Source organism: Phyllopteryx taeniolatus, chromosome 22, assembly GCF_024500385.1.
Source record: "Phyllopteryx taeniolatus isolate TA_2022b chromosome 22, UOR_Ptae_1.2, whole genome shotgun sequence".
Lineage (NCBI taxonomy): Eukaryota > Metazoa > Chordata > Actinopteri > Syngnathiformes > Syngnathidae > Phyllopteryx > Phyllopteryx taeniolatus.
The window spans coordinates 10547559-10574435 of NC_084523.1; the positions used below are offsets into that span (position 1 = coordinate 10547559).

The 26877-nt window shown below is 53.4% G+C and overlaps 3 protein-coding genes and 1 long non-coding RNA gene across 17 annotated transcripts; 1 reads left to right on the forward strand and 3 right to left on the reverse strand.

Moving 5' to 3' along the window:
* Positions 1 to 872: 872 nt before the first annotated feature.
* On the reverse strand, positions 873 to 2243 carry LOC133471807 (uncharacterized). The gene is made up of 2 exons (XR_009786363.1): positions 2129 to 2243; positions 873 to 1969 (listed from the first exon to the last, which is right to left on the reverse strand). It is a non-coding gene; the product is annotated as an uncharacterized LOC133471807 (long non-coding RNA).
* Positions 2244 to 2520: 277 nt separating this feature from the next.
* Positions 2521 to 8659, reverse strand: LOC133471790 (CCR4-NOT transcription complex subunit 2-like). 10 transcript variants are annotated; one of them, XM_061761752.1, is made up of 14 exons: positions 8544 to 8547; positions 7108 to 7238; positions 6966 to 7038; positions 6419 to 6557; positions 5801 to 5986; positions 5631 to 5686; positions 5000 to 5125; positions 4590 to 4919; positions 4368 to 4524; positions 4233 to 4294; positions 4097 to 4146; positions 3918 to 4018; positions 3694 to 3838; positions 3313 to 3538 (listed from the first exon to the last, which is right to left on the reverse strand). In XM_061761752.1, exons 2-14 carry the CDS (start codon positions 7222 to 7224, stop codon positions 3452 to 3454), a joined length of 1629 nt encoding a protein of 542 aa, XP_061617736.1. In that variant the 5' UTR covers positions 7225 to 7238; positions 8544 to 8547; the 3' UTR covers positions 3313 to 3451. The 10 variants fall into 10 exon arrangements, with proteins under 10 accessions (XP_061617726.1, XP_061617729.1, XP_061617731.1 ...); XM_061761748.1 differs by lacking the exon at positions 8544 to 8547 and having other exon boundaries at positions 4590 to 4713; positions 4795 to 4919; positions 5000 to 5248; positions 7108 to 7262; XM_061761750.1 differs by lacking the exon at positions 8544 to 8547 and having other exon boundaries at positions 4590 to 4713; positions 4795 to 4919; positions 7108 to 7261.
* Positions 5863 to 25939, forward strand: kcna1b (potassium voltage-gated channel, shaker-related subfamily, member 1b). Of its 5 annotated transcripts, none has more exons than XM_061761765.1 (4): positions 5873 to 6001; positions 10391 to 10702; positions 19018 to 19156; positions 19232 to 25939. In XM_061761765.1, exon 4 carries the CDS (start codon positions 22874 to 22876, stop codon positions 24263 to 24265), a length of 1392 nt encoding a protein of 463 aa, XP_061617749.1. In that variant the 5' UTR covers positions 5873 to 6001; positions 10391 to 10702; positions 19018 to 19156; positions 19232 to 22873; the 3' UTR covers positions 24266 to 25939. The 5 variants fall into 5 exon arrangements, with proteins under 5 accessions (XP_061617752.1, XP_061617749.1, XP_061617751.1 ...); XM_061761767.1 differs by having other exon boundaries at positions 19018 to 19097; XM_061761764.1 differs by having other exon boundaries at positions 10391 to 10522; positions 10614 to 10702; positions 19018 to 25939.
* Positions 9569 to 18505, reverse strand: LOC133471793 (potassium voltage-gated channel subfamily A member 2). Its single transcript, XM_061761760.1, has 3 exons — positions 17049 to 18505; positions 15217 to 16320; positions 9569 to 10726 (listed from the first exon to the last, which is right to left on the reverse strand). Exons 1-2 carry the CDS (start codon positions 17757 to 17759, stop codon positions 15331 to 15333), a joined length of 1701 nt encoding a protein of 566 aa, XP_061617744.1. The 5' UTR covers positions 17760 to 18505; the 3' UTR covers positions 9569 to 10726; positions 15217 to 15330.
* Positions 25940 to 26877: the final 938 nt, after the last annotated feature.

Consider the following 26877-nt stretch of genomic DNA (forward strand, 5'->3'; position numbering starts at 1 on the left):
AATATTCGGTGTGACGGATTATTTCAACATTTTGAAGTTCATCTGGGCCCGGCCGGTTGTTCAAAACGCATTTATTTTTGAACCACCGGTTAAGTAGCCTTAGCCGACCGACTGTTAACTTTAACGGCATTCTTATCTTGTTGTCCAAAACTTAACGTTAACTACCGACGTGACTAGCCATGTTTTGAACAACGCATATTTAGCAGTCGGTTAGCTAACGGCGGGTTAAGAATTTAAAATAACAACCGGGCCCTGGTGTTTCATTGATTGATTTTTTAGTGCAGAAGAAACTTTTGTGAATTACACTTTTATTCGGAGGCACAAAAGTTGGCGTCAGCGACTCCCAAGAAGAAGGCGGAGCCAAACACACAAAACAGGATGTGAGCGCTAATGCTGTCACGCTATTCAAAATGGACAACGTAGCATTCGCAAAACGGAAAACATTTAAAATGGCAGAAGAGGTGGGTGTATGCGTTTCGTGTGTCTCTGTGCGTGGTTGTATGTGATGCCAGCAAAGCACGCCGGTTGTCGGTTAATGTCAGGCGGCGACACGAGATTTTCAAAATTTGGCAAGGCTCCACAATTAGTAAGGAAGGAGGCTCCATGAGCAGCAGCGTCCATCACTTGTCCGAGTGGAACTCGTCGTCGGTGTTCTCTGTCGCGGCGGCTCAGGGTCAAAGTTCGTCTCCGCGCGTCCTGTCGCAGTCGGAGCACTTCCTGTTGCGGACGGCCTCGGCGCGTGGCACACGGTCAGCCGCAGGATGGGCGCACCCAGCGGCAGCGCCCCCATCGGCCACGAGGAGGCAGTGCGGCAGCAGTCGGTCTGCGCGACGGCCAACAAACGCGCTTGCCGTCACCCTTGACAAGAAACGCCATTGTGCGTGTTTTTGTGTCTGCGTCTGTGTGCGCGAGAGCAAGACTCGTTGTCGCCCCCTTGCGGTCGCCCGCCCGCCCGCCTGCTCAGCTCCTGGCTCAGCTCCTGGCTCAGCTCTGGCCGGCCAGCTGGCGGCTGAAGTACTCCTGCCGCCAGAGGACGCTGTCACGGTTCTTCTGGTTGTCGCGCTTGCACGGCGGCACGTAGCAGGACTGCCGACCTATCACAGCGCACCGTCACCGGCATGACGACGACGACGACGATTGTGCAGTGAGATTGGGTTTTGACTGACAAAGCAAGACTTGGTTGTCAGGGGAAAACAAGCAATGTTTTGATCAACGTGTGATGACAAACATACACAGCCGTACATAAAGATGCACAGACACACATTTTGTCACAGGCAGGATAGAAATGTCTTTTCAGCTGACCTTTTGTGTGCGTGCGTGCGTGTGCCAACGTGGTTGTCACGTGATTACAGACGAGAAGATGCCCCCGGGCGGCTAATTGTAATTGTGTGTGAGAGTGACGTCATCATTAAGGAAATGACTCATTGTTATTGAGAGTCATTGGCTGAGTGGACCAGCCCACCTGTCAACTTCGTCCTGGGCGCGCGCGCGTTTGTGTGCGTTTTTACAAATACACGCACACACTTAGCGGCTCTTCTGTTTGTGAAGAATGTGCCAGAGTGAGAGCTCATCTTACGGGATCTTCAAATTTGAAGTGTGCTTTACGTTTTTGCTGGTTTCACAAATGCCATCATTGACACGTGAGGATATCGTGCGGTCGCCATCACGATGACGCCGTGGCTCCTCTCTGTATTTACTCTGTTGCCACAGCGACACAGCACACTTCACGTGGCTGCCAGGAGGAGGTGAGAGAGAGCATTTGGGAACTTTAACCCCACACCTTGGCTATGCTAACGTTGCACATGCACACGCGTGCGTAATTGGCTGTAGCGAAGTGGGCGTGACCTTGGGGTTGAGCACCAGCTGTGGCTCTCGGAAGTGCAGCAGCACCGGCGAGGTCGACGGCTGCAGGCGTGGGTACGACGTCCCCTCGCAGTCGGGCGCTGCACGCCGTCGTCTCGTCGGCCACCTGCGAGGGAGTGGAATGTCGCCGAGATCATGTCGCTTCCTCCCAAGAAGCGTGTCGAGGAAAAGAGGGAAGAGGAGGCCGTCGCCAACGGTACAGTCGCGCGCACACGCACAGTGTATAATGCTAGTGTGTCCTGCGGTCACAGGACACTGAGCTTACGGTAGTTTGCTTGTCTTGCTAATCCGGCGGAAGGCCAGACCGAGCACGCTGAGGCGGCCGCACGGGTGGAAAGACGACAGCGACAGCGAAAAGAACAGGAGGACTTCGGCAGTCTGAGGTGCTCTGCTTTTGCCTCCCTCCCACTTTCATCACCATGACAACCGTCTCATCCCTCCCTCCCTCTCTCTCTCTCTCTCTCTCTCAAAAATCAGACTTTATCACTTCAAAGCAACTTTGGTTGCCCATAAAAGGCTGTGTGCAAATGAGCAAATGAATTCTCGATGCCGTAGTCATTGGCACATTTTGGCGCCACCGTGTGGACAAAGTGAAGCCGCGATGTGACGTCCCGACCCTTGGTCAGTGATTGGCCGATGGACAGATGACGTCACAAGTTTCATTATCAGAATATTTATTTGTTTCTATGAAAACACTAGCTGCCATTTTCACGGAAGGTGTTGTCACGGAAACCCCCCCCAGACACCAACTGAGATCCCTGCAGTTGTCGTCGTGGCGACCAGATGGTTGAAGATCAAGGAATGCGCTGCCGTCCCAAAGGAAAAACAAACATCGAGGGTCTGCGTGTTTTGGGAATCCCTTCGTGCGTCGATCCCGTTTTGGGATGTCTGTGTACTAGTGCACGCTTTTTGTCGTCTCTCGTATGACAACCTCCTGTTACGAATAAGGCTTGTAGTGACATTAGGAACTTATACTCTTTAACGTTTAAGATTTAGTGCTGCACTAGTACTATTAGTAGTGGTCAGATGTCCACTAGTGCAGTTTTTCCCTCACTAGTAACATGTAGTTGTCCTACTAGTATACCAAAGTTGTCATTGAGTCGTGGAAACGGTTGTTCTCCAAGTGCGCTGAACTGTCTTTCGAGTGAGAACAAACAGCATACTAAATGCTCTCCACTATATGACATATTTGCGCACTAGTAGAACGACTAGGGCTCACCAGTAGGACACTGCACGAGTTGACATATATGTGCCTTTGGTAGTACTAGTAGGACACAGTTGTCAAGAGTGCACAATTTTGCCTCACTAGTAACGTGGTTGTTGTCCTAGTGAGGACAAAGAGCATACTAGTACACAGGACTAAATGCTCGGCCGGTGTGTGCGTGATGTCAGCAAAGCATGTGACATCACATCGCATCGTCCTCTTTTATTGTGAAAGGGCGCGACGAGGTCCGTCCGCTTCCCGTCTCGGTCTCGCGAGCGCCGCCGAATTGAAAAAAAATTGAAAAAAGGAGCGCAGGAAAACCCAAGGTCAAATGGAAAAGTCTGTCTCCCGGCCGCACTGACGGCAGGGCGGCCGGCCGGCCAATCAGAAGGCCTGCTGGGCGGGGTTGTAGTTGAAGGTGGCGGGAACGTGAGCGCGCTCTTCCAGTTTGTCGTATTCCAGGTGGAACTCCTGATGGCGGGAAACAGCGTTAGTGTGCGTGTGTGTCTATGTACTTGTGTTACACTCTGTGTGTGTGTGTACGTGTCTTGATTGGTGTGTGCGTATGTATGTTGGCTTGTGTGTATTTGCACGTGTCTGTCTGTGCCGGTGTGTCCCTGTGTTACCTTGGCAACTTTCCTCCAATTGAGGCAGTCGAAGAAGTAGTACGTCCCCCTCTCGTACGCGTTGGTCTTGAGCGACGGCTCCATGCCGGGCGCGCGCGTGATCCACACGCGCTCCTCCTTGTGGTAGCGCCAGTCTCTGTTGAAGCTGACACACGCACACACTCGCGGTGACGCGGCGGCTACGAATCGCGACGCGTGCGTGCGTGTGCGTGCGTGGCTCTCACAGCTCGACGGCGGCCAGCGGCTGCAGCAGGTCGCCGCCGTTCATGTAGTAAAGATAAAACAGGAGGTCCTCACCGTAGCGAGACAACTTGATGGCGGCCAGCTGGACAACGGACGGACGGCGGCACAACGTCAACACGCACGCACGCACGCACACGCGCGCACAAGCACACCGGCCTACCTTGTCCCGGATGTGGATGTTGGTCAAGTATTCCGACGGCACGTGGAAGTCTACCAGGGGTAAAGGGCAAACAGCACTCAAATAACCCGACACCCCTGAACTCACCGATGTGTGCGCGCGCATCTCCTGAACTGACCGATGTCCTGCGGCCGACACGGCGCCGACGCCCACGGCGATGCGAACTTGGGATAAAGATTCCTGGAAGAAGAGAGAGGAAAATGAGCGGTGACAGTGAGGCCGCATCGCCACGGCGACAGCGGCGACGGCGTACTCGGGCGAGTTGAGGTTGAGGCCGAGCGCGGTGAGGTCGGAGCCCAGCGCCAGGTGCACCGTGCCGGGGTCCGTCTCGGCCGCCCGGATGAACGTCAGCAGGCCGATCATGCCAAACTGATCCGTTACCATGCCGACCGGGATGTTGGTCACGCGCCCTGCCACACGCGCCAGTCACGTGAGCGCGCGCGTGTGTGCGCGTGCGTCTGCGTGCACGTCTCACCATCAGGAAGCACCTGTATTCCTTTCTTGTGCTGGTCGTTGCCGCTCGCCGACGCAGAACATTTGTCGCCCGGAAACCTCGGACCGTCCGAGTTGGAGGCGGGCTTACCTGAAGAGCCGAGGTTCTGATTGGTGGAGACAAGGGTCAGCTGACAGGAAGTGACACAAGAGTGTGGCGTCTTTGTATACACGCTGGTGCCTGTCACCGTTTTGCCGTCGTCGCCGCCGGGGTCTTTGGCGTGGTAGTTTGGCCCCGGTAGAGCCGGGAAATCCTCGTTGTGGATGGAGAAGTCCCGCGACTGCTCACTGGACGGCTTGGTTACCATGCCAACTGCGGGGAGGGGCGCGGCATCACGCGCGAGTCGCCGTGATGACGAGGACAAAGCGAGCGCGTGTGTGCGCGCGTCTCACCGTAAGGCGCGCGCCCGGCCAGCGGGTCGAGCGGCGGCACGGGGTCGGCGCCTCCGTCCCGCCGGGCGCGGTCCGCCAGTGCCGGGAAGTCGGACAGGTCCAGCGCCGTCACGTTCTCGCTGCCGTCTGCGCGCAAATGCAACATCTCCGCACGACCGCTTTTGCGCAATACCATCAAGATCCTAAAAAACTCAAACGCTACGAAGTCGACAAGCAGGAGTTTTTGGGTCCAGTCCGGGCCAGGATTTGCTGCTGGTCGCCATATCGTTAGCGTCATTAATTTTGTGGATATACTGTATGCCTATTTGTATATGACTCATTTTCATATCATTCAACAGATCACCACTGAAATACACTTCTTGTTATAACGGTAAAAACAAAAGTGCATCACGGCGGTAAAGATACAACGCCATATAAATGTATGCGTCGCCCTTCAAACTCTACAAGTGCATCATTCCACTCTTGTCTTGATACAATCGTCAGAACAGTAAAGACAGTTCATGGAGATTGAAGAACAGACACGGCTTGGCAAAATGATTCTGGGGCTCGTGGTGGCCCAAGACTTTTGCACATTTCTGTATTTTATTACGATGCATCATAATTCGGAGTCGAGTATATCGTGGATGTTTACCTGTGCCGTTAAAGATGTTGAATCCAGGATTCCTGTTCACGCCGAAACCTGCCATGCTGACACACACACACACACACACACACACACACACACACACACACACACACACACACACACACACAGACTAGTCACATGACCTCCTGACTTGCAGGCCAAAGGTCAAGGGGTACCTGTTGATGGTGAAGGCTTGCCGCGACTGTTTGGGCATTCCGATGACGCTGGGCGACGACCCGCCGGCACTCCTGCCCCCGGCCCCGCCCCCTCGCTCTCCTCCCATCCCGATTGGCTGTCCCGCCGGCCCGCCCGCCTGCTGGTTGTGGGCGAGGACGCCGCGGCTGCTCACGGGCAGAATCCCCCTGCGGAGAAACGCGGTAAGACCAGTGCAGTTGTTGACGGTGTTGGCGAGACGTACTTGCTTCCAATCACGAGTTTCCCTGTTGGAAACGGAATCGCAGTCGAACCCTTTCAATGACTTTCTCAAAGCATGTGGAAAACATGCTAGCGTGTTGACCTCATGACAAATGTGCACAATTTCGACAGTATTGCTTCATATAGACTTGATGAGTGAATGTTCCATCAAAAGTCCAAAAATGATAAAGGGTTAGTTGTGACTAAAATTGCAATCATGGAACTTTCCAAAGGCAACAGTAATTGAATTCCACATTTCCCCCCAGTAATGTCATTGCAATTACAATTGCGTACATTTTGTCATGAAATAACGTTACGTCGTTACTGCCCGACATTAGCGGCAACCAGTTTCCGACGCAGCGTGTGCGGGCGTGGCGTACCTGCTGGGCGAGGGCGGCGTGTGCACGACGGCGGCGCCGGTGTGAGCGCTCAGCTGTCCGGCGGCCGACTGACCGAGTGCGCTTCGACTTAGCGGCGCTGCGCTGCTGTTGATGCCGCGCACGGGGAAACCCAGCGCACCTGAACGCACCACACAACGAGAAGAATCAGCGTCCTTATTGCGGCCGCTCGAGAGGTTCCGGGTTCGAATCTCTGCTCGGGCGGTCCCGTGCGGCGTTGGCGTGTTCTCACATGCTCCAGCGGGTTCCGAACGTATCTTAGCTTCATTGAAGCCGAGAAATTGCGCAAGGGTGTGAACGCGTCTTTGTCTCCGTTGTGCCCATCTGACGGATGGGCATTTCATGAATATGCTTGTGTTTGGATAGTGTTCATGTCAGTGCAAATGATTCTCTTCTTGCTAGATGGCACCTCAGCCGTGGTGCACTCCTGACAAAACAGATTTTTTTTTTTTGGGGGGGCCCGCATTCTTCTGCCAGTCGATAATTTGAACCGGTATCCCCCGCGTCGGGGAGGGCGGAAGGGACTTACTCTGAGGCCCGTACAGACTGGCTCCGAGCTGCGACAGCTGCCCCGACGACGAGGCGGCGGACGACGCCAACATCTGAAACACAAATGCATCCTGCTGACGTCTGCCGTCGGCGTCCGGCGGGTCGGCGACGGCGCCGCTTACGTCTTTGTCGGCGCGGTGTGCCGCGAACGCGGACTGCTGGCCGTAGTAGAGGCCGCCGCAGGAATCGTCTCCCTCCGGCCCGGCCTCCGTGAACTTCTTCCGGTTAGCCCCAAACATGCCCGCCGTGTCACCTGGCACACACCCATGACGTCACGTCACGCCGACATCTGCTGGCAAACGCTCCGATGGCAGCGCGGGTAAACAATGTCGTACTTGTCATCTGACCAAGCAAACGACATCTGCTGCAGTTTCAACATGTGACGTGTCAGTCGAGCAGAAGCTATGGAAGCTAAATTGTTTACATGAGTTGTTGACTGCCCACGACGAGTTTTCACGAGTCACAGACTGGCTGCGACTACTTTTGAGTCATTCTAGACTGTCAGCAACTAACTTTATTTTGATTCTGACCGTCTGTGGCTATTTTTCATCCGTTGCTTACTGGCTGCAACTTGTTTTCATAGTTTTCACTTGAAACATACCTGTGGAAAACCCATGATGGAGGTTTGCTTCCCAGTCTGTCCCTTCACAAGCGGCTTATACGTCTCGCTATGTTCCCCGTGGGACTATTTACGACATCCACTGCACGTATGCGCTTCACGCACAGAAAACTAGATCCGTTTCGATTTGATTTTGAAGAAATGAAAAAGCCTAACCCTTTTGAGGTATAGCTGGTGTCACAATCCCAAACTGGTCTTCAGTTGAGGCCAGCGGTAGTGCCACCCGGAAGTAACTGTTGTTTACAAACATGATGAAACGTCGACCAACTAATTGGTCAGGTGACAATGTGGGCGTGGCCTCATTTTCACAAGTGAGCGCAGCAGACAGCACGTCTGCTGACAAGCAGGCCAACTTGCCGAGCAGCAACACTCCTGGCTCAAGCGCTTTTTTTTCTTTCCTTCCTTCCTTCCTTCCTTCCTTCCTCTCCCCAGCTCCCTAACGAGCTTCGAGGTGAGCCACATGTGTGTTTTGAACGTTCCGCGTGTTCTTTTGGTTCGAGGTCCAAATTCCTAAACTTGGAAGTCGGCCGGCTGTGTGGGTGACGTGCCGTGATGCAGACTTGACGTGCGGCACTGTCGCAAACGGCTACTGTTAGCCACGAACGCTAACGTCATGACTTTCCCACGTCGTCCGACGGCGGGCGAGCCAGTAGATCAGTTGACGCTTTGATTTGGGGTTGAGTGGAGTTCGTGAAAGTATTTGGCACAGCCCGAGTTTGTGTCACTTCAGTTAACAGCTTACTGAATGACGCTCGAGCTCTGTTAGCATTGTGGCTAAAGGAAGCTAAAGCAACAACAACAAAAGGCTCCGGAGGGCGCGCGGCGGGTGAAAGGTCACCGGGCGAGAGGGCGACAAGCCGCCGCAGGGTGGATCTTCATCCTATGCACCCGAAAAAAGAAACACAATGAAGGAATTCAAAAGATGGAAAAAGAGCTTACCGCATCAATCTTTCTTCACCGCTACTTTCCAAGATGGCATCATTGCTGTGCTACACGCAAAGCAAGCTGGGAGTTGTAGTTGGAATGGGACATGACTCTCTTCCTCTCGACATTTTACGCTTTGGACACCTTTTGATTGTTGTTCTGCTTTATTCTAATCCAGTCTACTCTGTTCTCCTTCACTCTGTTCTATTCTAGTCGGCTATATGAACAATAACCAAGTTTATTGACTACTTGACTCCATTCTATTCTCTTGTATTGTGCCACATTCGACTTGATTCTGTTCGACAGCCTCTTGGTCTATGAAGTGCGTTGAACTGAGATGATTTCTCCTCTCTTCCAGTCTCGTGTTCTACAATCTTACGTTATCCAACTTCACTCTATTGCATTCAACTCTTAACAATGAACACGTCTATCAACTCTACCCCGTTCTATTCCATGATACTCTACCACGGTCTTCTTTATTGCGCTAATTCGACGACGCTCTACTTGACGCTAGTCGACTCTGATCTCTTATATGCTTTCTACCCTCTTGTCGCATTCTACTTTATTATATTCAAATATCCTACTATTCAATTTGACGATGTTCTACTTTAGTGAATTTCACTGTCGCACACTATTCCACCTTGCTCTTTCCTTTTTGACTGTTTCGACCACGCTATCCTTAATTCTCCTCCAGCTATTGTACTCCATTCAACTTGACTCCGTTCGATTCTATTCTACTGTACCCCTTTCCATTTTATTGTGCTCTACAACATTCGACTTTATTCTACCCCACCCTTTTGTATTTTATTCAACTGAATTTTGTTCTACTATATTCAACTCTATTATATTCGAGTTTACATTAGTCTACCAGTGCAGAATAATACACATGAATATTCCGACTAGAGCAGAGTAGAATCGAGCGTTAGGATCCGAATCGATTTGAGCTGAACGGTCGACATGACGTCGCCGAATTGTTGGAGCTGCTGAGCTAAATGGCTCCGTCTGGTGGACACAAGAGGAAATGCACATAGACCGTTGAACAGCGTTGGCAGTGATTTTATTCGATCAAGAATCAACATTTGAACAAACACGACACGCACGCACAAAATAAAGTTTTGGCTTTTTTCACACCCATTTGGCAGCGATTAAAGGGGCGGGGCGTCCAAACATGCGTGTTGCGTCTCACACCAGGGACCAGGGAGAACATGCAGACCAGTCCAAAGACAAATATGAACAGGAATATAAATATCAATAGGAGCGTCCCACATTTTGTGGCTCGTTGCTCGTTGCTCGAAGGAAGGTGTCAAAGTGTCAATCAAAACAAAGCATCTTTGACCACGTCATTCAGCAAAAGTTGAAAATAGTTTGAAAATATACTCAAGCTTTCTCTTTGTGTCCTGCTGCTGTTGCTTCTTTCAGCCTCACTTTTATTGTGAAAATATACTCCGTTTTTGTACTCCCTTCTTGAGTAATAGTTGACTCCTTCCTTCCTTTTGGAAAATAAAATCCAAGTTTGATGACGGCTGCGTCCTTCCCTCAGTTGGCCTTTCATCGTGGAAAGTCAGTCCATCTTTGATCCGGTCTCTCTTATTGTGAAAATATACTCTGTTTGACCACTCGTGTACGCCTTTCTAAAAAGCCGAGCACTTTGATCTGAAATGTTTGTTTTCTCAATGCTCCTGATGATGACTGCCGCTTCCTTCATCAGCAGCACTTTGGTCTTTTCTCACAGCTGTTTTCCTTTTTTCAGCAATGTTTTGATTGTGAAAATATATTCCTTGTTTGAGTGATGCTTTTATTTCGAAAATAGACTCCATGTTTAACCACAGCTGCTTTTTTTTTTTTTTTTTCCTTTCTTTCAGCAGCCCCTTTTATTGTGAAAAGTCTGTTCAGGGTGTCGACGTTGCTTGACGTGCGGGAACAGGAAGTGTGAGGGAGGAGGCCACACGGCATAGTACGAGTCCAAAAATCCCAGGGGTCCTTGAATGCATCAGGTGGGCCGAAACGCTTCGCGCTGCCCTCCGACGACGTCGTATGGCTTTTTAGAAAAATAAGCGAGTCGATATGATTGTTGTTTTTCGGCAGCGACGACGAGGCTCCTCCTCGTGGCCGGCCGGCCGGCTGCTGATTGGCTCGAAGGCACACAGGTCCAGAGGGGGCGGGGCGGGCAGCAGGTGAGGGTTCAGAGGTCATCCGGTCTGCGGGAACACACACATTAAACACACACTGATGTTGTTTGGCCCCGCAAGCACTTTCTACTCGATTCTATTGTCCTCTGGCGCGTTGGGCTCAACTCGAACCACAAACGGCAACTATCTAACTCTAAACGTCGATAAACTCTCCTCCACCTCGTTCGAATGCACACTACTCGATTCTATGGTATTGCACGGTACTCCACTGTACTCGATTCTGCTCGACGCCATTCACTCCTACTACTGCTAAATTCTGTTGTACCCAAGTCTGCGCCATTGTGATCTCCGACTGTATTGCATTTATCGTGCTCTACTATACTCTTCTCGTTGTAATGTACTCTACCGCATCGTACTCATCTTTACTATGCTGTATTGTAGTCTCCTCCATTCTACGACATGATACTAGTCTATTCCCGTCGACTACAATAGTCTATTTCTTGTACTCTGTGATTTTACTCAGCTGTACCATACACGTCGACTCTGCGCAACTCTCTTTTACTCTGCTCCATTCTACTCGACTATATTCTATTCTAGCGTGCTCTACCAGGTGGTACTCAGTTGTACCATACATACTGTTTTCGTCGACTCTCCTCGATTGTATTGTAGTTTATTCTGTGACGTTCTATTGTCCTCCTTTTTAGTCTGCGACCTTATTGCCTTCTGTTGTGCTGTACGACATTGAATCCACTCTGTGTGTCTTCTCGCCGACTCTATTCTACGACATCTGACTCCATTCTTTTTGTCCTTTCCCACACCGGACGCTCCTGTACTTGACTTGACTCCATCGTATTCTATGGAACTCGGAAGCGTAGCCAACAGCTCTGAACGCTGTTCTTTTCTCCCTCTGTATTCTACGGTTGATGTTGTTTTGGCCCCTCCCCCGGCCATCTTCCTGGAAGTTAATCCGCAGCTGGCGTTGCGGCAGATGGCGGCGTGCGTCGTGCCGCCGCCGCCGCGCTAGTTATGAATGATTGCACGCTCGGGGCATTAAGTTGGGATCACTTTAATCCAGTGCAGCATATGCAAGGCCTGCTGGGACAAATCCAGCGTGACCCGCCGCTTTCGCTTCTTCCAAACTCCAGCGCATCGCAAACTCCGCTACGCCAACCGAAACGCGTTTGGCTGCAAAATAAGTCGGGGATCATTCCCAACTCCCTCGTCACGGAATAAGAGGGATTCAAATGTTTTTTGACTGCATCGTGGACCTCGAGAGTTCCCGAAAATGTCCTTTTAAAAATCCCTTTTTAGTGATTCGGGAGTAAGGAATGATGATGGAGTTGACTTCAGAGCTGAAAACGATCCATCAAATACTCTGGAACAGCTTTGCAGTCGAATGAAATGCTAGCGCGAACGCCTGCATAATCGCCCTTCAACATCCGCAAATGGCCGAGTTGCCCATTTTGGGGTTTGCTATCCAATCCTCTGTTATTGGCTGAAAAACCTTTCGCCGCTTTCGTGCTCAGCCCAAAGCCATGTCTAATATAAAACATTGCTTTTGGGACATCTTGTGGCAAGTCGGTGGCATGGAACTCTGTTGAAGTGAAGCGGAGGAGCTTCGTTTAGTCAGGCCATCGCCTTTTCTCATCAAAACAAATCTTTTGTCGCCATCTTGCAGTTGCAAACCTTGGGCAACAATGACTTCCGGATTTTTTGTAAATGCACTCGGCTGAAAACAATGGAATGTTATCGTGTTTGTTAGTTTGTACCATCTGGTACGTTGCAATGACATGACAGCAATGATGTTATTTATAGTGATTAGGGAGTGTTTCAGCCCGAGAGTCAACTACAGTGCGGAGGTTTTTTTGCGGAGGGTTAGGGTTTAAAAAGAAGACTTTGAGAAGGGGCCAAATACATTTTCACGCCACTGTGCTGTATATAGTGTGTCAAAAATCTCTTTGTAATGAGCGAATGATTCCGAACGCAGTCGCTCATCGCTCATCCGGAACGATCTCGGTCCACTGTGGAAGGAGCGGGCGGACGCTTTAGCTTGGCGGCCGCTAGCTTGCATTCGTCGCTCCTCCTCTACACACAATCGACCCCGCGCGCGTACGACCACATGGGCGCCTGCGCACACACACACACACACACAACAGACCAATCAAACACACACACACAAACAATAACACACACAACCGACCAGGTGTGCAGGGACACAGCCAACGCACAATTGCACGTACGACTAATCACACACACACACAACCGACCAACCACATGCACACAATCACACGACGAGCCAATCGCACACACACAAGTGAATGATTGCCAACACAGCTGTCGTTAGTCAACAGAAACACCAGGGGGCACATTTTTTGGACGGGGGATTGTCGGCAGGTGGGCGAAGGTTGGCGACCGGCTGCATTTTGTTAGCGATTGTCAGATTAGGTGGCGATTCTCGCCATTTGCCTGTCTCGAGCGTCCATGTTGTTTGGCGCCGCGGGCGTGCGTGCTAAAAGGCAGCGACAAGAAAAGGATCTGAGGAGCGGAAAAGGAGGACACAAAGTGGCGTGGATGTTATCTATGTTTACACATGAGCGCTCTCCATCATGGCCGTGTGGCAGGGGAGCGCCGCCGGGTCATGTGATGATGACGACGAGCCTGCCGACCGGAGAGTTGACGGAATGTGACCGAATCGCTTCCTCTGTGTGCGCGCACGTGGTCAGTGTTGTACCTGAACGAAAGTTCGTGAACTAGTTCATGTTGTTTTCTGCCTGATGAACGTGATTGACAGCGCGGTCTTTCTGGCGTCTGCGAACGTTTTTGGAAGGAAAGTTCATTTTCATTCAAGCGTGCCGGCTTTTGTTCGGGACCTCCGAGACAAAAGCTGACTGACCGCACGAAATACGGGCCTCCATATGTTCATATCGGCGCTGTATTTAACCCATTCAGAGCGTACGCCGTTCATGTAGACATGCGCGCGGTGCGTTCAGGGACACTCTGTAAATGGGACTCAACGTGTTCTTTGTTAGGAAAATTTGAATCAGAATGAATAATATGGAATAGATTTTCTTTTGTAATAGAAGATCCAATATTTCGTTAATATAGTCAGCCAGAGCTGCACGGAATGCAAAGTTGTCAACGTCCTTTCACAGGCATTCCTGTCATACCGTGTTGCGTGTTTTTGCCATTAAGGCCAAAAGTCCAGTTTTTCTTTGAATGTTTCCTCATGTTTTTGGGATTGTAGGGTGGACGCCGCAGCTGGCTACTAGTGTGGACTGAATGAGATGCCAGGATTTCCTGGGGAATAGCCCGTCAGCCGCATCGTGGGAAAAACAAAACGCTACTGAACTTCGAAGTCGTTCACGTAGAAAATGAACTTTCCCAACACTGCGGATGTGTGCGCGCATGCGGTCGGTTGCGTGTGTGGGACCAGCGACCAAACAAAGCTAGCCGCCGCCAGGCTAAACACAAGCCAGCGGTTATCTGTGAGGAGTCCCAGAGGTTTCATGATGTCATCGAGCCATGATGTCACGCCACGATGACATCATCAAGTGGCGTTTGTCATCCATTTTCTCCAGCGGGATCTTTTGTCCCCCCCGGCGGCGGTGAGGTCACAGCTGAGGGCCGCCGCCGCCGCGTGCGCCCGTGCGTTATGTAAGTTCCTCCTCGCGGTCTCCAGCGCTTCCGGCCCTTCCCGAACCCTGACGGGAGCGGCGAACCGCTCGCACTATAACCCAGTCGACACTCGCTGCTCTCATGAAACACCTCACACGCGCGTGTGCGTGTGTGTGTGTGTTGGTTGGTTGGTTGTGCTACTGTATGCGGCGTGTGCGTGTTTCTATGAATGGCGTGCGCGGCGTGGATATTATGGAAATAAAGTGAGGGATTAAAGCCGACACAGTTTTAGTGTCAGCAGTCAAACGAGACGTCGATCAGTCGACAGCTTTGATGAGATATTTTTAAGTTTTCTAATCTCCCGACGCCGCACGACACCACGCGAGGCATTCAAGGACACTCTGAGCCGCCGGCGCATCACGCCGCATTTCGCCGCCCTCCGTGCTTCTCCGTTAGTCCGTTTAACGTGAAAGTGTCTCGGCAGATGAAGAAGGTGCGATTATGATTGCGTGTGGCTGAAGGCGTGACGACACGTTATTAGCGCGTATCCATCTGTCACGTGTGCGTGCGTGCAGGAGTGTGAAATGCGCGCCTCGTGCGTGAGCGCGGTTGGCGTGGCAACGCTGCAATTATGGCATGAATTGACATGAAAGCAATCAAAGACGCGGGGCCGAGGCGTGCGTCCCGTTCCGCTCGGGCGCGTGTCTTCGCCGCAAAATGAGCAATTTTCCGCCGGTGCAGGTGACCGGAAGTGGCTTTGCTGCGATTGGTTACGGGTTCACGGAGGAGGAAACGCAGTGTAACGTCGCGACGGAGAGGAAATTGGGGCAAGGGGCAGTTGGGGTCGGTCGCGCGCGCGAAGGGCGAGCCGTGGAAGTTCCGCTCCCTGTGCGATTCTGAGCTGCAAATAGCGCGTCGCCGTGTCACACGATGCGGGCACTGACCTGCTTGGAGTCACGTCGAGCGCATCACGTATCCAAACCAAAGCGCGCGCCGTGCACGAGGCGGGAAAGGGTTCAAAGTCAAAGTCTTTGGAAAAGGTCGCAAGTCCCGCCCCCCTACAAGTCGGTTTCCCGCGTGTTGAGGCAGAAGGCGTACAGAGAAGTTTTCAGGTCCAGGCCGCTGTTGGCCTTGACGTCGCTCTTGTCCGGCGCCCCCGACGACTCCTCCTTCTCCTCGGGGCCCGGCGCGCCCGCCTTGCCTTCAGGCGGCGCCGGCTCGTCCTTGAGCGACGACTGGTCCTGGTCGGTCTCGCGGTGGTAGAAGTAGTTGAAGTTGGACACGATGACGGGCACGGGCAGCGCGATGGTGAGCACGCCGGCGATGGCGCACAGCGAGCCCACGATCTTGCCGCCCACCGTCACGGGGCGCATGTCGCCGTAGCCCACCGTGGTCATGGTGACCACGGCCCACCAGAACGCGTCGGGGATGCTGGAGAAGTGCGACTCGGGCTCGTCGGCCTCGGCGAAGTAGACGGCGCTGGAGAAGAGGATGACGCCGATGAAGAGGAAGAAGATGAGCAGGCCCAGCTCGCGCATGCTGGCCTTCAGCGTCTGGCCCAGGATCTGCAGACCCTTGGAGTGGCGCGACAGCTTGAAGATGCGGAAGACGCGCACCAGGCGGATGACGCGCAGGATGGCCAGCGACATGGCCTGCTGGCCGTTCGGGTGCTCCTGGCCCTGCTCGGCCAGCTCGGTGCCCAGCGTGATGAAGTAGGGCATGATGGACATGATGTCGATGATGTTCATCACCGTCTTGGAGAACTCGGACTTGCTGGGGCAGGCGAAGAAGCGCACGAAGAGCTCGAAGGTGAACCAGATGACGCAGGTGGTCTCCACGATGAAGAAGGGGTCGGCGAAGGCGAGCGGGGGCCGCGCCGCCGTGCCGTTGCCGGGCCGTCCGGCCGCCCGCAGCTCGCGCTCGTCGCGGAACTCTGGCAGCGTCTCCAGGCAGAAGGTGATGATGGAGATGGTGATGACCAGCACCGACACGATGGCGATGCCGCGCGCCGGGCTGGAGCTCTCCGGGTACTCGAAGATCAGCCACACCTGCGGGAAGACGGCGCGGCCTTCAGTCCGGCTCCCGCCAGCGCGCTCGGCCGTCCGGGCACTAGTACGCTCTAGTGAGGCAATCGAACGCGCGCCCCCCCCACTGTTCTATGACCGTTTCTGCGCACTAGTAGAACAACTCGGGGCCCAATAGTGGAACCACCATCACCGCTACTAGTGACACGTTTCCCTCTACTGACTTCTACTACTGTACGACATTTCTATGCACTAGTAGAACAACTAGTTGGATGACTCCATTATTAGCGAGACAAAACGGTGCACTAATTGACATCTGTGATGTGCTTGTCCTACTCGTGAAGCGCTTGTAGAATTTACCGCACAGCTGTAAACTCTTGCACTGTTTTGCCCGACTAGTAACCTGTTCTACTGGTCTGCATAAATGTCAGAGAGTCGTGGGGAAAAGGAGAGGAATGAAGATGAGCTCAAGTAAGACGGGAAGAAGTGTGGAGTGTGGTAAGGAGGTGAAGAAAGGGCTCCGAGCAGGTCGGAACGGGTGCGGCGTGTGTGGCAGCAAAGTCGGGAAGACCGCGGCGACGCCAGCCGTGATGTACGGATTCGAGACGGAAGGAAGCAGAGCAGATGAAGAAGATGTCGAGCTTCTCTCCGGGAGCGAGCGGGTCGCGGCCGCCCCTCGAACACGTTAGTCGTTCTACTGTTGCGCCGAAAGCGGTCTTCCCGGTGGGACTGGGAGCCCGCCCCGCACTAACCTGCTTCTGGAACTCGTTGCGCGGCAGCGGCTTCTCTTCCTCCTTGATGAAGCCCTCGTCCTCGCGGAAGCGCTCCATGGCCTCCTCGCCCAGCTGGTAGAAGCGGATCTCGTCGGCGAACACGTCGATGGACACGTTGACGGGTCTGCGGATCTTGCCGCCCGACTGGTAGAAGTAGAGGATGCCGTCGAAGCTGGGCCGGTTGCGGTCGAAGAAGTACTCGTTGCGCAGCGGGTCGAAGTACTTGATCCTCTTGGCGGGGTCCCCGAGCAGCGTGTCCGGGAACTGGTTGAGGGTGCCCAGCTGCGTCTCGTAGCGGAGGCCGGCGATGTTGATGAGCACGCGCTCGTTGCTGTCCGAGTCCGAGTCCGGGTCCGGCAGCTCGTCGTCGAACACGTGCGGGCTGTGGTCGGCGCGCAGCAGCGCGTCCATGGCGTTCTCGCTGCAGCTCAGCGCGCTGTTCATGTCGTTGATCCTCCACGCGGGAGGCGGCGGGGGAAGAGGCTGAGGCTGAGGCTGAGGCTGAGGCTGAGGATGAGGATGAGGTTGATGATGATGATGATGATGATGGTGGTGGTGGTGAGGAGGAGGAGCGTTTATTTCCTTGCCCAGGTCGTCCATGAGCGCCGAGCGGAGCTGCTGCTGCTGCTGCTGCTGCTCTCCATTGTTGGCGCCTCCGTTCTCCTGCAGGCTCACCAGAGCCACCTCCATCACACTCGAGCGCCGCGCCGCGCCGCGCCGCTCACGCGCACTTGTTGACGGAGGCCGCCGGCATCCCGGAAGATCCCAGGCGAGGAAGAGGACGTGCTGGAGGAGATGAAGATGAAGCCGTGGCAGGAGCGGAGTGAGAATGCGAGGACGGCGGAGGAGCGGCGTCTCTCCGCCCCCTCGCGCGCGCAACCCCCCGCCGCCGACCTGCCCCCAGCCCCAGTCTGCGCGTGACTGACTCTTTTGCTCTTTTCGCTCTTTAGACTCCCGGTTGTCTTTTTTTTTTTTTTTTTTTAAATGTAAAATCAGCAAACCTTCATGTCACTGTAATCATTCGTTCATTTCGGGGCGAATGTTGAGAGAGAGGAGGACAAAAGAAAAGAAAAGAAAAGAAAGCGTGCACATCAGGACCCTTGATGTCCTCCTCTTATATAAGATGCCACGCACACGCGCGTCACTCGTCTTTGTGCTGCTTGGCAGATCAACACACACTCGCGCACACAGCACGCAGCATCTTGTTTGATGTGGTTTTACCCACAATGAACTTCATCTCCATGGGAGAAATTCAGCCTCGGACTGGACGATTTGTCCACGCTGGCCCTTTAAGAGCGACCAGCCTCAAATGTACTCGGTCATCCAAACTTACACTGGACGCGCGCGCACGCACACGCACAGTGACCTATTTAAAAGGTTATTTTCTTCGCCCTGCGGTCGGATTAAGACAACAAAGCATGAATGCTATATTTATCCCTTTTCCTTATCTAATGCAGCAGCCTGATCATGATCAGCATCCCCCCTGGATTAAGCAACGCTGTCGTCCACCCCCCGCACACTCGCTCTCACACGCCACAATGGCAACAACGCGAGTCGTAGGTGGCCCGCGGGCGACAGCGTCCGCACAGCACAAGGAAGCCCTTGGGACATTTGTACCAATAACGTCACAAGTGCAGCATTTCCCAACAGACACCAGACGTGTGTGTGTGTGTGTGTGTGTGTGTGTGGCTCCTTGAGGGCAGCATGACACAACGCTGCTTTAATTCAGGCTGACAGGCGGTGAGTTCAGGTCCAGTCAGAAATCACACACTGAACAAAAGTTTATTTTTATTTGGCCTCTGTCTTCATCTCGTCGCCATCAGATGTGACCATTTATGGACACGGGGGGGGCGGCGGGGCGGGGCCTATTGCGACATTGCCTGTACTCTTACTTTCGGAATCATCATCATCATCGTATTAGTGTGTTTGTTTGGTTGTTCTTGACAAGGTTTGTGTGCGCGCGGGAGCTGCCTCGAGCGGAGTCTTTCTGGATGGAAGCTCGGATGGAGGCCGTCACCGTGGCAACAGGTAACCACTAACAACCGGCGCACACAATCGGAGCTGCTCGTTGGCACGTGACGTCCACTGTGAGTCACCTGAGGGGCATCGGCGCGGGCGCGGGCGCGCGCCACCTCGCTTCAAGTGTTCACTTCCCGTTGCAGATTCAGTGCAAAAAGGCTGCCGTCAATCACAGCGACGTCTTTGTGCGAGCACGAGTCAAGATGGCGGGCAAACATCATGATGTCTTTGTCCCAGCGCCGCCCCCTGCTGTACGACCAGCTTCACTCGCAGACTCGGGGGGTCGGAGGGGGGGGGGGGTCGTGAGCGGAGATCGGAGAGGAGCCTCGGAGCGCTCAGCCGTTAGCTTAGCACGTGCCGCGTGTGTGCCGGATGAGCGCTCAAGTGGAAAATGCGAGCGGAGGAAGCGAGAGCCAATCGGCAGCCTGCGCTCCTCACAAGACCACCCCTTCCCTCCCCCCTGCACAGTGCGTGGAGGCCCTCGGGAAGACTTCCAAACACGCACGCGCACGCACACACACACACGTCAACCAGCTCACCGACGGACCTCCGAAAGTCTCCCCTGGGCTCCATGTCGCGGAACACCGTCGCGCGCGCGCGCGCACGTCAGATTGTAGCGCCGTCGACCTGTTGTGATGTCGTCTCCTTGTCACACCGTCGCCTCAGGTCTCATTGTCGTGATATTGTTGCGACCGTGTCACGTGGCGGCATCTTCTCTCTCATGAATTTCATGTCTTGTCAGTCTTTGCTTCCAATTCATGCGCCACTGTTTCGCTGTTTTGTTGTGACGTCACGGCCGCCTCCCGCGAGCCAGCAGGTGGTGCTGTTGTCCTGTTGTAGCGCTCAGATGCTGTTTTCTTCACACGACCTTCAGCTTGCTGCGTTATGCAAATGAGCATCGAGTGGGCGGCGTTATGTAAATGAGGAGCACGTGAATATTTCATGTGAGAACAAGACACCTCACTTTCCGATGGTTTGCAAACGCTCTTTAGCCTAGCCGAGCTTAGCTTAGCTTAGCTTAGCTTATCTTAGCGGTAGCGTTAGCGTGGTCCAAACAGGAAGCCGCAGCGGGAACCTCAGCTGCCGGACTTGGTAGAAGATCAGCGGATGTCGTTCCCGCCTCCGCCATGTTTCCGCCCTCGTTAGCTTCGCGCATGCTAACTTTTAGGTGCCGCCATCTTGCCACTCGCATTCTGATTGCGTCCAATCCGGTCCGTGGGATACAGAACACCCGAAACTGCTGCGGCTCTTTCCCCAGCACAGTAACTTGTTGCTAATTGTGTCCGCTGGAGGGCGCACTGATAAACGCGATTCTGAAATTGGCTGCTCCTCAGGATTTGACGCCTGATATGATGCACTTGTGAAGGTTCAAAGATGCAAATGCCGCGCCTACTTTGCATTGTGAAGAATACACTTTTGTGAAAATGAGTACCTCCGGTAGAAAAGAGGCCGTTTTTGTTTTTTCATGCGCCGCCGCAGCTTGTGCACGTTTTATTTTGACGTCTTCGTTGACAGGGCGGCGGGACAGTTTGTAAGGCGCCATCAGTCAGGGTTTCCAAATCCGTGTGGAAATTGCAGTCAATGCCAAACCCTTCTCGATATGACGTTGCCTTTGAAAAGGGGGCCACTGAAAACACAGGTTCATGTTGAAACTTGGCGAATGTCAGCTTGCTCGTCGATAATCGGAAGTGTTGATCTTTTCCAGATGTACCCATGTCATTATCTGCACTAAAACGGCGGTCGTTATTTATACTCGAGCTCAAATTGGGGCCACGTGACCCCTGACCGGTGAAGTCAATGTAGCTTAGCTTGCGCGAAATAAAGCTCAGGTGAGCCGGCGCGTCCGCCGTGTTCGTCAGCGCCTTAGCTTAGCGTAGCATGTTTACGTGCGTACGCCTCGGGGTCTTTGTTTTGTACCCGATTGTCCCGCCTCCGTGCTGACGCTTTCACGGGGGCCGTCTCGATGATGTGTTGTTGTCGCCGTTCTTTCCTGTACTTGTATTACCGTCACCCCGCCCCCCCGCCACGACGTGCTGCCGAGAATAGCTCGCCCGCGATTTTGAAGGACGCATCGGCCGCACTCTTTCCCACGAGTCCTACGGCGGCTAAAAATAGTCGTGCGCGCCGTTATATAAGCACTCTGTGCCTTTATGAACGGGGGCACGGGGGGGCGTCCTCGCCGCAGCTGCCGCCGGAAACGTCGTCCTCGGCGGAGCGTGTGGGAACGAACCGACGTTTCGTTCGCATCGCACCTTTTCCTCTCGCCGACAGACGTGATGTTCGCCGATGACCTCGTCTCGTCATTTTTAGCTCAACACGAAATGCATCGCTCGCCAGATTGGCACGGTGCCCCCGGCCCGCCTTGTTTTTCAATCTGGCCCACCGAGCATTTAAAATGACGCTGACCTTTTAAGTTTAACGATTGAAAAATACAATTTCATTGTTGAAATGAGACAATTTCACAGCTTTTGGAAAAATGTTTCACTTTCCCTCGTCAACGAAGATGACAAGCAGTTGATGTGCGCTGCGCTCATTGCGCTGGTCGGCCGAGAAAAAAGGGAATTTGGGGGGATCTCGCACTCGAGAATTACCACCAATTAAAACCAAATCAAATAAAAAACATCCAAACTCCAAACGAACAAATAGAATTTGGAAACGGAGTGGAAAATCCCAAAGGTTTTTTAACGGCGTCGCGCTCCGTTCGCTCTCCCAAACACGGGCGCTGTTCGGGGGCCGCCGGGTCAAAGGTCACGACGACAGCAGCGGACGGGCACCTGCGCCCGTGACTCGTTGAGCGTGGAAACGCTCACCTGAATGTTCGACGTCGTGGTGGTCCGCCGTTGCTGTGGCAACACGGGGGCTGTTTACTCTGGTGGCGAGGAAGAGGATGAGGGGCTCTCTCGCTCTATTTTGCTGTCCCACTTCGTTTCGCTCTCTTTCGATCTATATTTAGTTCTCAATTTCTCTCTCTCTCACTCTTTCACTCTCTCAACTTCTGTCTGCCCCTCTCTCTCTCTTTGGCTGGCTCTATCCCTTTTTCTTTGCGTCTTTCTCTGTCTTGCTTTTCTGTTTCTCTCTCGCTCTCTTTCTTTCTCTGGATCTCTGACTGTCTCTGTCCTTCATTCTCACTCTGTCTTTCTCTCCTTCTGTCTCTCACTCTTTGTGCTCTATTTTTCTGTTGCGTTCTCTCGCTCGCTCGTCATTCTGTTCTGTTCCAGTCTCTCTCTCTTTCTCTGTCTGCTGTTCTCCCTCGCCCTCCTTTCTCTCCCTCTTTTTTTCCCTTTCCTTCGCTCTCATCCTATCCCCCTTTCTTGCTGGTGTCTCTCTCTCTCTCTCGAAGCGTGTCTGCATTGCGTCGCCCCCGCCTCCCCTCTTCCTCCTCCTCCTCCTCCTCCTCCTCTCCCTCAGCACCACAGTATGTTTCCAGTGAGGCCGCCCGGAGCCACATAACGTGGAAGGAACTTTCTCCTCGCCGTCCTTGTCCTCGCGACGCTCGTCTGAGGGGGAACGCGAGGACGACGACGGGGCGCCGATGCCGCAGTGCGGGCACCCGCGGGCGGCGTGCGGCTCCGTCATCGGCTGGCGCCGGCGGGAGCGGGAAAGGGACACCCGGACGACGCGGAGGCATGAATATTTCATCCCGCGGAAAGACGAGCGCGTGCGGCCGATCTCCCGCCCGTGACGAGACAAAGACGACGATGGAGGCTCGGTAGGAGCCCGCCGCTCGGACCTCGCGTTTCCCGCTCGGCCCCCCCGCCCTTCCCCCCTCCCCGCACCCCGCCAGGATGACGGTGGTGCCCGCCGACAACGTGGACGAGAGCGCCACCTCGCCGGGTCACCCGCAGGACGACGAGCGCGACGGGCACGAGTGCTGCGAGCGCGTGGTCATCAACGTGTCGGGGCTTCGCTTCGAGACGCAGCTGAAGACCTTGGCGCACTTCCCCGACACGCTCCTGGGCGACCCCAAGAAGAGGATGCGCTACTTCGACCCGCTGCGCAACGAGTACTTCTTCGACCGCAACCGGCCCAGCTTCGACGCCATCCTCTACTACTACCAGTCGGGCGGCCGGCTGAGGCGGCCCGTCAACGTCCCGCTGGACGTGTTTTCCGAGGAGATCAAGTTTTACGAGCTGGGCGCCGAGGCCGTGGAGAAGTTCCGCGAGGACGAGGGCTTCATCCGCGAGGAGGAGCGCCCGCTGCCGGACAAGGAGTTCCAGCGGCAGATCTGGCTCCTCTTCGAGCACCCGGAGAGCTCGGGCCCGGCGCGGGGCATCGCCATCGTGTCGGTGGCGGTCATCCTCATCTCCATCGTCATCTTCTGCCTGGAGACGCTGCCCGAGCTGAAGGAGGACGCGGGCGATCGGCGGCGGGCGGCGGCGGCGGCGGCGGCGGCCGCCGGCAACGGCACGGCCGCCCGCCGCGCCGAGATCCTGACCGACCCCTTCTTCGCGGTGGAGACCCTGTGCATCGTCTGGTTCTCCTTCGAGCTCCTGGTCCGCTTCTTCGCGTGTCCCAGCAAGACGGCCTTCTTCCGAAACATGATGAACTCCATCGACGTGGTGGCCATCATCCCGTACTTCATCACGCTGGGGACCGAGCTGGCCGACGACCCGGATGGCGGCGGCGGCGGCGGCGGCGAGCAGGCCACGTCGCTGGCCATCCTGCGCGTCATCCGCCTGGTGCGCGTCTTCCGCATCTTCAAGCTGTCGCGCCACTCCAAGGGTCTGCAGATCCTGGGCCAGACGCTGAAGGCCAGCATGCGCGAGCTGGGCCTGCTCATCTTCTTCCTCTTCATCGGCGTCATCCTCTTCTCCAGCGCCGTCTACTTCGCCGAAGCCGAGGAGGAGTCGTCGTACTTCACCAGCATCCCCGACGCCTTTTGGTGGGCCGTGGTGTCCATGACCACGGTGGGCTACGGCGACATGTACCCGGTCACCGTCGGCGGCAAGATCGTGGGCTCGCTGTGCGCCATCGCCGGCGTGCTGACCATCGCGCTGCCCGTGCCCGTCATCGTGTCCAACTTCAACTACTTCTACCACCGCCAGACGGACGGCGAGGAGCAGGCGCAGCTGCTGCGGGTCAGCCGGCAGAACTTGGCGCCCGAGTGCGAGCAGGCGGAAGGCGACGAGCTGCGGACCGCCAACTGCACGGCGCCCGAGATGCCGACGGACGTGTGAGGCGGCGACCCCGACGCGGACCTTTTTTGCTCTTTCTCGGGGAGAAGGTTCTGGACGTTCCGCGGCTGCTGTCGTCGCGGCGACGAGCGGCTCGAGGCTGCGCAGACTTTGGATTGGAGTTTGAAAACGGACGCATTCCAAGACAAAAAGTCACACCCCCGAAAAAGGAACAAACTAAAAGAAGTTCAATGTGCAAAATATGTCGTGTCAAATCGTCTCTTCCAATCTTAGGCTCATTATCGTTTGTGATGAATTGGCCATTTAACAAAAGAAAGACCTTTCAAATGGTTGATTTGCCATGAGATAATGATCATCGATCGAAATAATCTCATAAACATTCTTATTTCTTTATTTAGAGTTAATGTAAATGTAATACATTAAAATACAAAATGGTTCAATGTTAACATCAAATCTATTTCACATAAATCCTCGAAATGATCATTTCATGAGTCATGAAGAAAGAATGTCAGAGAAAATCCTGAATACGCAAAATGTATTTTGATAAAATTATTCATTCTCATTTTCTATTGAGAATGATTTGAATTTTGATTGATGAGGCAATTATTTTGAGAAAAGAGATGCAAAATTGTGAAATGTGGAAATAAGATTTTATTTTTCTAGTATTTTTGGTAATTCACAAAGATTTGAGATGAATGAATGAGAATAAAGATGTAAAATATGACTTATTTTGATCATAAAATAATGAGTTCATTCTTGTTTTTGTAATGAATTCTCAATTCTAATGACCAACGATTCAATCGAATAAATCGGTTTTCCGAGCGGCGTCTACTCAGGTGACAGGTGCCGGCCAATCGCAGCGTTCGTTCAAAAATGGCAACGAGATGTCACTTTTGAGGAAAGCAAAACAAGCGGAGCGTCGTCGGCAAACGCCCAGAGCCATTTTCAACATCATATGAAAATTGAATTCCCAGACCCAATCGTGTCGAGTTCTGGAAAAATCGAAAATGGTTTCGGCCCGACGCCGCCGCACATGTCAAATTGTGTCCTGTGTGTGTGTGTGTGTGTGTGTTGATCTTGACCGTAAATCGATTCAAAAAGGAATTCGATTTGAACCGAACAACTCGAGGGAACAAATCCGCAAATCGAAAGTGAGCTCGCTCCTCGTATTCCCGCTGCGGCCACAAGGGGGCGGCGTGTTCCAAAGCGCTGTTCGGTGTTGACCTCACCGCGGCAGCCATCTGTTTTGTCATCGTGTCGCCATCGGAGACGTTAGCCGCCGCTAGCGCCCATGTGTAAAGAAGGCAAAGTGTTATTTGTCAAGGTTGTTTGGCTCCCTTCTATTTTTAGCCCCCAAACTGCTGCCGGTGTTCGGACTGGCCTGGCGCGAGGAGAATTCTGCGGCATTTGGGAGGAGGCGTGGCCGGCGGTCACCACGGCGACGCCGCTCCAGTGCCTTCGGTGTCACCGCGTGCCTTGTGGTCGCGGTCGCGTCTGATGGAAGTTGTTGCACAAAGGCGCAAATAGTCGCTGACTGGCTTTATATGGACTCGACTCTGTTACCATGGTCACGGTCTTGCCGTAACAACCCACATCCCAGAATAGTTCCAATAGTTGTGTTCTACATGTACAAAGCAGCGCACACAAACACCGCTTTGTCTTTTTGGACTGATTTTGTTGTGGCGCTTTCAATAAACTTCTCATCTTCCTCCTCCTCTTCTTGCCTTCCGGTTGTGCGCTCAGCTACAAAGTCAAAGACGACGAGGAGGCGAGACCAGGAAGAAGGAGGTGTGGCAATGAAAGGGAAACTAGGAAGAGAAGGCATGTGAAGGAAAGTCAACTAGGGTGAGCTTTATTTCCATGAAGTGAGTATCACTTTGCCTCTCGTTCATATATTGGGCCGCTCGCTGACATGCTAATAAGCTAACAGCATCAGACATTAGCATTAGCTCATTAGAAGCAGAGGGACAGCAGAGCTCAGGAGGCACGCGACTGGATCGAGACGAATCACACGTTGCGGGCGCCGCCATTTTGGATGTGGAAAAGCGAACCAATACACCCAAATTCCAAAATGGAATAGATTCCTTTCTTCCTGTATAACTCTACACACACACCCCATAATGAGAACACGTCAACTAAAATTTTAAAATTATATATATTTTTAATGTATTACAAATGGGAAAACTAAGCGTGTCACGTGCTGGTCTCGCGTCCAATCAGTAGCAAGCTAGCTTTTTCTGTCGGTTTACCTCTTAACAGAGCGACCACCAGGAACCATGGCAACTGGAGCCGCTACTCGAGTAACGTGAAATTCTTGACACGATGAATGAACGATTTCCTACAATTATTGATCATTAAATCCTTTCCACGATTAAAGATTTTCAGTGATTATTGATCCTGTAGCAACCATGAATGTCCACTAAGCAGCAGTAGAGAGGCCAAGGTACTCATATTTGGGACTGCCGCCCTCTTGCGGGCGCTTTAAGCTGTTGCAGCATTTCGAAAGGTGGAAGCACCGTTGAGGTCGTCTGCCTCACACTTCTGATGGGTGGGGTTCGAATCTCGCCTCTGTCCCGATGTGGAGTTAAGATCTGGCCACAACATATCTACCTTTCTGTCGATCTAGCCATCTGTCTGTCTATGTAGCTTTTTTA

Excerpts from the sequence above, each read along its gene's own strand:
- LOC133471790 (XM_061761742.1), bottom strand. The coding sequence starts at position 7,224 with ATGTTTGGGGCTAACCGGAAGAAGTTCACGGAGGCCGGGCCGGAGGGA. Across the intron at positions 6,558-6,965 it reads CAGTCTGTACGGGCCTCAGA|GTGCGCTGGGTTTCCCCGTG; the intron begins GTAAGTCCCTTC and ends TGGTGCGTTCAG. Across the intron at positions 5,249-5,630 it reads CAACATCTTTAACGGCACAG|CAAATCCTGGCCCGGACTGG; the intron begins GTAAACATCCAC and ends GGCGACCAGCAG.
- LOC133471793 (XM_061761760.1), bottom strand. The coding sequence starts at position 17,759 with ATGGAGGTGGCTCTGGTGAGCCTGCAGGAGAACGGAGGCGCCAACAAT. Across the intron at positions 16,321-17,048 it reads GCAACGAGTTCCAGAAGCAG|GTGTGGCTGATCTTCGAGTA; the intron begins GTTAGTGCGGGG and ends GTCTTCCCGCAG.
- kcna1b (XM_061761768.1), top strand. The coding sequence starts at position 22,874 with ATGACGGTGGTGCCCGCCGACAACGTGGACGAGAGCGCCACCTCGCCG.